The sequence below is a fragment of the Fringilla coelebs genome (genome assembly GCF_963513975.1).
Source record: "Fringilla coelebs genome assembly, chromosome: 38".
NCBI classification, from domain to species: Eukaryota; Metazoa; Chordata; class Aves; order Passeriformes; family Fringillidae; genus Fringilla; species Fringilla coelebs.
In genome coordinates, this window is record NC_140064.1 from 874,386 (window position 1) to 884,605 (window position 10,220).

The 10,220-nt window shown below is 52.9% G+C and overlaps 1 protein-coding gene across 1 annotated transcript in view; it reads right to left on the bottom strand.

The window, feature by feature from the left end:
• NEURL4 (neuralized E3 ubiquitin protein ligase 4) overlaps nucleotides 1-9,859 on the bottom strand; it is a gene marked incomplete at both ends in the record, with an annotated part of 33,823 nt that extends 23,964 nt beyond the window's left edge. The window contains 5 exons of the mRNA XM_084224481.1: nucleotides 1,004-1,304; nucleotides 4,082-4,154; nucleotides 4,997-5,085; nucleotides 7,221-7,332; nucleotides 9,696-9,859. Of these exons, the coding sequence (XP_084080607.1) occupies nucleotides 1,004-1,304; nucleotides 4,082-4,154; nucleotides 4,997-5,085; nucleotides 7,221-7,332; nucleotides 9,696-9,859 (739 nt within the window). The remainder of the gene's footprint in view (nucleotides 1-1,003; nucleotides 1,305-4,081; nucleotides 4,155-4,996; nucleotides 5,086-7,220; nucleotides 7,333-9,695) is intronic.
• Between the last annotated feature and the right edge of the window lie 361 nt (nucleotides 9,860-10,220).

A 10,220-nucleotide genomic window follows, 5' to 3' on the forward strand; every position in this document is an offset into this window, starting at 1 on the left:
AATCCCCCCAATGTCCCCACTGTCCCCAATGTCCTCAATCCCCCCAGTGTCCCCAATCCCCTCAATGTCCCCAGTGTCCCTGCGGTCACTCACTGCAGCCGCAGCGCTGTCCGGCCCTCGCTGACCTCAATGTCTCCACTGTTCCCAATCCCCCCAATGTCCCCAATGTCCCCAATCCCCCCAGTGTCCCCAGTCCCCCCAATGTCCCCAATCCCCCCAATGTCCCCAATGTCCCCAGTGTCCCCGCGGTCACTCACTGCAGCTGCAGCGCCGTCCGGCCCTCGTTGACCTCAATGTCCCCAATGTCCCCAATCCCCCCAATGTCCCCAATCCCAATGACCCCAATGTCCCCAATGTCCCCAATGTCCCCAATGTCCCCAGTGTTCCAAATCCCCCCATCCCCCCAATGTCCCCACTGTCCCCAATGTCCCCAATCCCCTCAATGTCCCCACTGTCCCTACAATGTCCCCGCTGTCCCCGCCATCCCCGCGGTCACTCACTGCAGCCGCAGCACCGTCCGGCCCTCGTTGACCCCAATGTCCCCAGTGTCCCCAATGTCCCCACTGTCCCCAATCCCCCCAATGTCCCCAATGTCCCCAATCCCCTCAATGTCCCCAATCCCCCCAATGTCCCCACTGTCTCCACTATCCCCGCGGTCACTCACTGCGGCCGCAGTGCCATCCGGCTCTCATTGACCTCAATGTCCCCAATCCCCCCAATGTCCCCAATCCCCCCCAGTGTCCCCAGTGTCCCAAATCCCCCCAATGTCCCCAATGTCCCCACTGTCCCCACGTCCCCGCGGTCACTCACTGCGGCCGCAGCGCCGTCCGGCCCTTGTTGACCCCAATGTCCCCAACGCCCCGAGTGTCCCCAGTCCTCCCAATGTCCCCAATGTCCCCAATCCCCCCAGTGTCCCCAATCCCCCCAATGTCCCCAATCCCTCCAATGTCCCCACTGTCCCTACAATGTCCCCACTGTCCCCGCCGTCCCCGCGGTCACTCACTGCGGCCGCAGCGCCGTCCGGCCCTCGTTGACCACGGCCGCCTTCTGGCCGCAGTTGGGGTGGAAGAGCAGCCGGGGTGGTGGCGCGGTGGCCGCGCCGGTGGCCATGGCGGCGGTGGCGGTGGCGGTGACACGACGCGGCGTCCCCGCCGTCCCCTCGGGGGACAGGGCGCGCAGGATGGCGTTGTTGCGGCGCAGGCGGTCGCTGTGGTTGTGGTTGTGCACGATGGTCACCTTGACGGCCATGCCGTACAGGTCCACCACGCCGTACACCACCTGCGGCGTCAGCGAGGTGGCCACGCCTGCAACGGGGACATGGGGACACTGCGGGGACATGGGGACAGCAGAGATAGCAGGGACATGGGGACAGCAGGGACATGGAGGGGGACAGCAGGGACACGGCCATGCCGTACAGGTCCACCACGCCGTACACCACCTGCGGCGTCAGCGAGGTGGCCACGCCTGCAGAGGGGACACGGGGACACTGCGGGGACATGGGGACAGCAGGGACATGGGGACAGCAGGGACACGGAGGGGACAGCAGGGACATGGGGACACGGCCATGCCGTACAGGTCCACCACGCCGTACACCACCTGCGGCGTCAGCGAGGTGGCCACGCCTGGAATGGGGACACGGGGACATGGGGACAGCATGGGGACATGGTGGTGGCACTGGGGACAGCAGGGACACGGGGACATGGAGGGGACAGCAGGGACATGGGGACATGGGGACACGGCCATGCCGTACAGGGCCACCACGCCGTACAGCACCTGCGGCGTCAGCGAGGTGGCCACGCCTGCAATGGGGACACGGGGACACTGCGGGGACGTGGGGACAGCAGGGACACGGGGGGGACAGCAGGGACATGGGGACAGCAGGGACATGGGGACATGGAGGGGACATGGGGACAGCAGGGACATGGGGACACTGCGGGGACATGGGGACAGCAGGGACATGGGGACATGGGGACATGGGGACACGGCCATGCCGTACAGGGCCACCACGCCGTACAGCACCTGCGGCGTCAGCGAGGTGGCCACGCCTGCAATGGGGACACGGGGACATGGGGACAGCGTGGGGACAGCAGGGACATGGGGACACTGCGGGGACATGGGGACAGCAGGGACACAGAGGGGACAGCAGGGACATGGGGACACGGCCATGCCGTACAGGTCCACCACGCCGTACACCACCTGCGGCGTCAGCGAGGTGGCCACGCCTGCAATGGGGACATGGGGACACTGCGGGGACATGGGGACAGCAGAGACAGCAGGGACATGGGGACAGCAGGGACATGGAGGGGGACAGCAGGGACAGAGGGACAAAGGGACAGCAGGGACATGGGGACATGGGGACACGGCCATGCCGTACAGGTCCACCACGCCGTACACCACCTGCGGCGTCAGCGAGGTGGCCACGCCTGCAATGGGGACACGGGGACATGGGGACAGCGTGGGGACAGCAGGGACATGGAGGGGACAGCAGGGACAGCAGGGACATGGAGGGGACAGCAGGGACAGCAGGGACATGGAGGGGACAGTAGGGACAGCAGGGACATGGGGACACTGCAGGGACACGGGGACATGGGGACAGGGGGACACGGCCATGCCGTACAGGTCCACCACGCCGTACACCACCTGCGGCGTCAGCGAGGTGACCACGCCTGCGGAGGGACACGGGGACACTGCGGGGACGTGGGGACAGCAGGGACACGGGGACAGCAGGGACAGAGGGACATGGTGGTGGCACTGGGGACATGGGGACACAGCCATGCCGTACAGGTCCACCACGCCGTACACCACCTGCGGCGTCAGCGAGGTGGCCACGCCTGCAATGGGGACACGGGGACATGGGGACAGCGTGGGGACAGCAGGGACATGGGGACACTGCGGGGACATGGGGACATGGGGACACGGCCATCCCAGACAGGGCCACCACGCCGTACACCACCTGCGGCGTCAGCGAGGTGGCCACGCCTGCAACGGGGACACGGGGACATGGGGACAGCGTGGGGACAGCAGGGACATGGAGGGGACAGCAGGGACAGCAAGGACATGGAGGGGACAGCAGGGACAGAGGGACAAAGAGACAGCAGGGACACTGCGGGGACAGCAGGGACATGGGGACACGGCCATGCCGTACAGGGCCACCACGCCGTACAGCACCTGCGGCGTCAGCGAGGTGGCCACGCCTGTGGAGGGACACGGGGACAGCAGGGACATGGTGGTGGCACTGAGGACATGGGGACACAGGGACATGGGGACAGTGGGGACATGGGGACAGCATGGGGACATGGAGGGGACATGGGGACATTGGGACAGCAGGGACAGAGGGACACGGCGGTGGCACTGGGGACATGGGGACAGCGGGGACATGGAGGGGACAGCCGGGACAGAGGGACACAGGGGCAGCAGGGACAGAGGGACACAGGGGCAGCAGGGACAGAGGGACACAGGGACAGCAGTGACAGAGGGACACGAGGACAGCAGGGACAAAGGGACACTGGGACAGCAGTGACAGAGGGACACGGCGGTGGCCCTGGGGACAGAGGGACACGGCGGCGGTGGCACCGGGGACAGCAGGGACCCGACAGGGTCCAGTTTGGGCTGGGTTCCAGAAGATTCCGGAGAGATTCTGGGGGGTTTTGGGGAGGATTTAGGGGTGAATTTGGGTTCTTGGGGGTGAATTTGGGGTTTTTTGGGTGAATTTGGGATTTTTTGGGGTGAATTTGGGGGTTTTGGGGGTGAATTTGGGGGTTTTTGGGGTCAGTTTTGAGTTCCCAGTTCGGGATGTTTTTTGGGGTGGATTTTTGGGGTGGATTTGGGGTTTTTGGGGTGAATTTGGGGTTTTGGGGGTGAATTTGGGGTTTTTTGGGGTGAATTTGGGAGTTTTGGGGTGAATTTGGGGTTTTTAGGGTGAATTTGGGATTTTTTGGGGTGGTGAATTTGGGGGTTTTGGGGGTGAATTTGGGGGTTTTTGGGGTCAGTTCTGGTTTCCCAGTTCGGGATGTTTTTTGGGGTGGATTTTTGGGGTGGATTTGGGGTTTTTGGGGTGAATTTGGGGTTTTTTGGGCCCCACCTTGGTCCACGCCGTTGATGTAGAAGTGCAGGGCGTTGTTGGCCTTTCGGGTCAGCCCGATGTGGTCGCCCTCCTGCGGGGACAGCCGGGCTCAGCCCCACCCCAAATCCCCAAAAATTCACCCCAAAACCCTCCAGATTCACTCCAAAACCCCCAAATTCACCCCAAATTCACCCCAAAACCCCCCAGATTCACCCCAAATTTACCTCAACCCCCCCAAAATTCAGCTTAAACCCCCCAAATTCACCCCCAAAACACCAAAAATTCACCCCCAAACCCCCAAATGCACCCCAAAATCCCCAAATTCACCTCAAAAACCCCCAAATTGACCCCAAATTCCCCCCAAAACCCCCAAATTCACCCCCAAACCCCCCAAATTCACCCCAAACCCCCCAGATTCACCCCAAAACCCCAAAAACTCACCCCCAAACCCCCCAGATTCACCCCAAATTCACCCCAAAACCCCCAGATTCACCCCAAATTCACCCCAAAATCCCCAAATTCACCCCAAATTCACCTCCAAACCCCAAAAATTCACATCAAAACCCCCAAATTCACCCCAAAACCCCAAAAATTCACCCCCAAACCCCCAAATTCACCTCAAAACCCCCAAATTCACCCCAAAAGCCCCAAATTCACCCCAACCCCCCCAAATTCACCCCAAATTCACCCCAAAACCCCCAAATTCGGTGGATTTTGGGTGGATTTGGGGGAATTTTGGGGCTCCAAAAATAAAAATCTCTGAATAAAATCATCGCGATTTCTCCATCTCAAGGAGAAATTTTTTAGGAGATTTTTTGGGATTTTGGGGTCTCTGGGGCTCCCCCCAAATTTGGGGTGCCTGGAGCAGATTTGGGGGGTCCCGTGGGTGGATTTGGGGTGGATTTGGGGTGAATTTTGGGGTTTTTGGGTCACCTGCAGCTCGTCCAGGCTGAACTCGCAGTACTCCCGGCGCGTCCCTTTGCCGTTGGTCAGGATCCCGCAGCCGCTCATCATGATCGTCCCTTTGGGGAGAAAAACCCCAATTTGGGGCATTTTGGGGCATTTTTGGAAATTTTGGGGAATTTTGTGGAAATTTTGGGGAATTTTCTGGGGATTTTGGGGCATTTTCCAGGGATTTTGGGGCATCTTCTGGGAATTTTGGGGTATTTTTCAGGGATTTTGGGGGGATTTTTTGGGGATTTAGGGGCATTTTGGGGGGATTTTGGAGCATTTTTGGGGGATTTTGGGGCATTTCCCGGGGATTTTAGGGCATTTTCTGGGAATTTTGGGGCATTTTTCAGGGATTTTTGGGACATATTCTGGGGATTTCGGGGCATTTTTGGGGGATTTTGGGGCATTTTCAGGGATTTTTGGGGGTATTTAGGGGCATTTTTGGGGGATTTAGGGGCATTTCCCGGGGATTTTAGGACATCTTCTGGGAATTTTGGGGCATTTTTCAGGGATTTTTGGGAGATTTTTCAGAGATTTTGGGGCATTTTCAGGGATTTTGGGGCATTTTCCAGGGATTTTTGGGACATTTTCTGGAAATTTTGGGGCATTTTCAGGGATTTTTGGGGGATTTTGGGGCATTTTCTGGGGATTTTGGGGCATTTTTCAGGGAATTTTGGGACATCTTCCTGGGAATTTTGGGGAATTTTCCAGGGATTTTTGGGGGATTTTTCAGAGATTTTGGGGCATTTTCAGGGATTTTTGGGGGATTTTTTGGGGATTTAGGGGCATTTTTGGGGGATTTAGGGACATTTTTCAGGGATTTTTGGGGCATTTTCTGGAAATTTTGGGGCATTTTTCAGGGATTTGTGGGGGATTTTTCAGAGATTTTGGGGCATTTTCAGGGATTTTGGGGGGATTTTTTTTGGGATTTAGGGGTATTTTGGGGGGATTTTGGGGCATTTTTCGGGGATTTTGGGACATTTTTCGGGGATTTTTGGGAGATTTTCTCAGGATTTTGGGGAATTTTCTGGGCATTTTCAGAAACTTTAAGGGATTTTCTGGGGATTTTCAGGCATTTTCTAGAGATTTTGGGGGATTTTCCAAAAATTTTGAAGCATTTTCAGGAAATTTTAGAAGATTTTTTCAGAGGTTTTGGGGCATTTTCAGAAATTTTGGGAGATTTTCCAGAGATTTTTGGGGATGTTTCCCAGGATTTTTGGGGCTATTTCCCACGATTTCAGGGATGTTTTTCCCAGGATTTTTGGGGTGTTTTTCCAGGATTTCAGGGCCATTTTCCCCGGGATTTTGGGGTGGTTTCCCGTGGTTTTGGGGTTGTTTTCCCCAGGATTTTTGGGCTATTTTCCCCAGGATTTTGGGGTGATTTCCCAGGCGTTTGGGGAATGTTTCCTGGGGATTTTGGGGATATTTCCCAGGATTTTTGGGGTGATTTCCCCAAGATTTTTGGGGATTTCCCAAGGACTTCTGAGGGATATCCCCCAGGATTTTCAGGGATATTTCCCAGGATTTTTGGGGATGTTTCCCAGGATTTCAGGGCCATTTTCCTCAGGATTTTTGGGGTGATTTCCTGTGGTTTTGGGGCCGTTTTCCCCAGGATTTTGGGGTGATTTCCCCGTTTTTGGGGCTCACCTGAGCGCAGGTTGGTCACGGTGGCCGGGTACTCGAGGGGGGCAATTCCCAGGATTTTTGGGGTGATTCCCCAGGATTTCAGGGCCATTTTCCCCAGGATTTTTGGGGTGATTCCCCAGGATTTTGGGGTGATTCCCCCCTCTGATTTTTGGGGCTATTTCCCGGTTCTTGGGGCTCACCTGAGCACAGGTTGGTCATGGTGGCCGGGGACTCGAGGGGGGCAATTCCCAGGATTTTGGGGTTTTTTTCCCAGGATTTTTGGGGTGATTTCCCAGGATTTCAGGGCCATTTTCCCCAGGATTTCAGGGCCATTTTCCCCAGGATTTCAGGGCCATTTTCCCCAGGATTTCAGGGATGTTTTTCCCAGGATTTCAGGAATTTTTCCCCATTTTTGGGGCTCACCTGAGCGCAGGTTGGTCACGGTGGCCGGGTACTCGAGGGGGGCAATTCCCAGGATTTCAGGGCCATTTTCCCCAGGATTTCAGGGATGTTTTCCCAGGATTTCAGGGATGTTTTTCCCAGGATTTTTGGAGGATATTTCCCAGGTTTTGGGGCTCACCTGAGCGCAGGTTGGTCATGGTGGCCGGGTACTCGAGGCTGTTGGGGTTGTGGGCGGTGACCCCGATCTCGATGGACCCCGACCATTTGTCCACCAGTTTGTCAATGCGGATCTGGGGGGGCCACGGGCTCAGGGCACCCCAAAACCCAAAATACAAACCCCAAAAAACACCCAAACCTTCCCAAAAAATAAATTAAAAACCCCAAAATAGAAAGAAAATAAAAATTCAACCCCCCCCCCAAAATAACCTACAGAGAACCACAAAAAACAATGCACGAGAACCCAAAAAAAACCCAAAAAAACCAAAAAAAAACCCCCAAAAAAACCCAAAATAAACCCAAAAAACCCCAGAAAAGTCCCCCAAAAAACCCAAAACTCCCCCCAAAAAAATGCAAAATTCCAAAATTCCCCACCTCAAACATCTCCCTGGCATGGAAGGGCTGGCTGGTGAGCACCACGCCCGGGTTGAACTCAGCCAGGGGCCGCCTCCCAAAACCCCAAAATCCTCCCAAAACCCACAAAAAAATCCAAAAAAATCCCAAAAGATCCCTGAAAAATGCCAAAAATCTCAAAAAAATAAAAAATAATCCCAAAAAATTAAAAATAATCCCCAAAAAATCCAAAATAATCCCAAAAAAATCCGAAATAATCCCAAAAAATCTCCGAAAAATTAAATTAAATCCCAAAAAAAATCCCCAAAAAATTCTAAGAAGTCCCTGAAAATTCCCAAAAATTCCCCAAAATCCCAGAAAGTTCCCAAAATTCTGAAAATCCCCCAAACCTGGAACATCTCCCCATCACACAGGGGCCGCTTGGTGAGCACCACGCCCGGGCTGAACTCAGCCAGGGGCCGACTCCTCCTGTAGCCCAAAAATCCTCAAAAAATCCCAAAAAACCCCAAAAAATAAAAAAAAATCCCCAAAAAAATCCCAAAAATCTCTAAAAAATAAAAAATAACCCTCAAGAAATTTAAAATAATCCCAAAAAAGTCCAAATAAATCCCAGAAAGTCCAAAATAAATCCTAAAAAATCCAAAAAAAATCCCAAAAAATCCCCAAAAAATCCCCAAAAAATCCCCAAAAAAATTCCCAAAAATTCCCAAAATTCTAGAAAATTCAATCTCTCCGTCATGCAGGGGCCGGTTGGTGAGCACCACACCCGGGTTGAACTCAGCCAGGGGTCACCTCCCAAAACCCCCAAAACCCCAGAAAACCCCCAAAAAATCCCAAAAAAATACCAAAAAACTCCAAAAAATCCCAAAAAAATCCAAAAATTCCTAAAAAATTAAAAAATAATCCCCCAAAAATCCAAAATATTCCCAAAAAAATCGAAAATAATCCCAAAAAATCCCCGAAAAATCAAATTAAATCACCAAAAAATCTCCGAAAAATCCCAAAAAATTCCCAAAAATCCCAGAAAATTCCAGAACATTCCAGAACCTCCCTAAATGCTCACCTCGAACATCTCTCCGTCGCGCAGGGGCCGGTTGGTGAGCACCACGCCCGGGCTGAACTCGGCCAGCGGTCGCCTCCTCCCATGGCCCAAAAACCCCCAAAATATCCCCAAAAATCCCAAAAAATCCCCCAAAAATAAAATAAAATCCCCAAAAAATCCCAAAAATCTCTAAAAAATTAAAAAATAATCCCCAGAAAATCAAAAATAAGACAAAAAAAATTGAAATAAATCCCAAAAAATCCCTGAAAAATCAAATTAAATCACCAAAAAATCCCCGAAAAATCCCAAAAAATCTCCAAAAATTCCCCCAAAAATTCCCAAAATTCTAGAAAATTCCAGAAGTGCCCACCTCGAACATCTCCCCGTCGCGCAGGGGCTGCTTGGTGAGCACCACACCTGGGTTGAACTCAGCCAGGGGTCACCTCCCAAAACCGAAAATATCCCCAAAAAATCCCCAAAAAACTCCCAAAAAACTCCCAAAAAATCAAAAAAAATCCCCAAAAATTCCTAAAAAATTTAAAAATAATCCCCAAAAAATCCAAAATATTCCCCAAAAAATCCAAAATAATCCCCAAAAATCCCCGAAAAATCAAAATAAATCACCAAAAAATCCCCGAAAATTCCCAAAAAAAATCCCAAAAATCCCAGAAAATTCCAGAACATTCCAGAACCTCCCTAAATGCCCACCTCGAACATCTCCCCGTTGCGCAGGGGCCGGTTGGTGAGCACCACGCCTGGGGTGAACTCAGCCAGGGGCCGCCTCCTCTCATAGCCCAAAAATCCTCAAAAAATCCCAAAAAACCCCAAAAAACTCCCAAAAAAAAAATCCCAAAAAATCCCCAAAATTCCTAAAAAATAATCCCCAAAAAATTAAAAATAATGCGAAAAAAAATCGAAATAAATCCCAGAAAATCAAAAAAAAATTGTAAAAAATCCCAAAAAATCCCCGAAAAATCCCCGAAAATTCCCCAAAAATTCCCAAAACTTCCCCAAATTCTAGAACATTCCAGCAGTGCCCACCTCGAACATCTCGCCGTCGCGCAGGGGCCGGTTGGTGAGCACCACGCCGTTGTTGAACTCGTCCAGGGGCCGCCTCCTCTCGGCCGTTTTGTGGCCGTTGCTGAGCTTGATGAGAGCCCCGCACTTCTCGTGGAACAGCAGAGACTCGTTGGTCACTGCCGGGGCTGGGATGGGGAAAATGGGGTGAAAAAGGGGGAAAATGGGAAAAATGGGAAAAAACAGGGAGAAATGGGGTGAAAATGGGGTGAAAATGGGGTGAAAATGGGAAAAATTGGGGAGAAATGGGGAAAAAATGGGGAAAAATGGGGGGAAAACAGGGGGAAAAAACAGAGGAAAATGGGGGGAAAACAGGGGGAAAAACAGGGGAAAATGGGGGGAAATGGGGGGAAATGCGGAAAAAATGGGGAGAAAATGGGGAGAAATGGGGGAAAATGGGGAAAATGGGGGAAAAACAGGGAAATGGGGGAAAAACAGGGGGAAATGGGGAAAAATGGTGGGAGAAAATGGGGAAAAACGGGGGGAAAA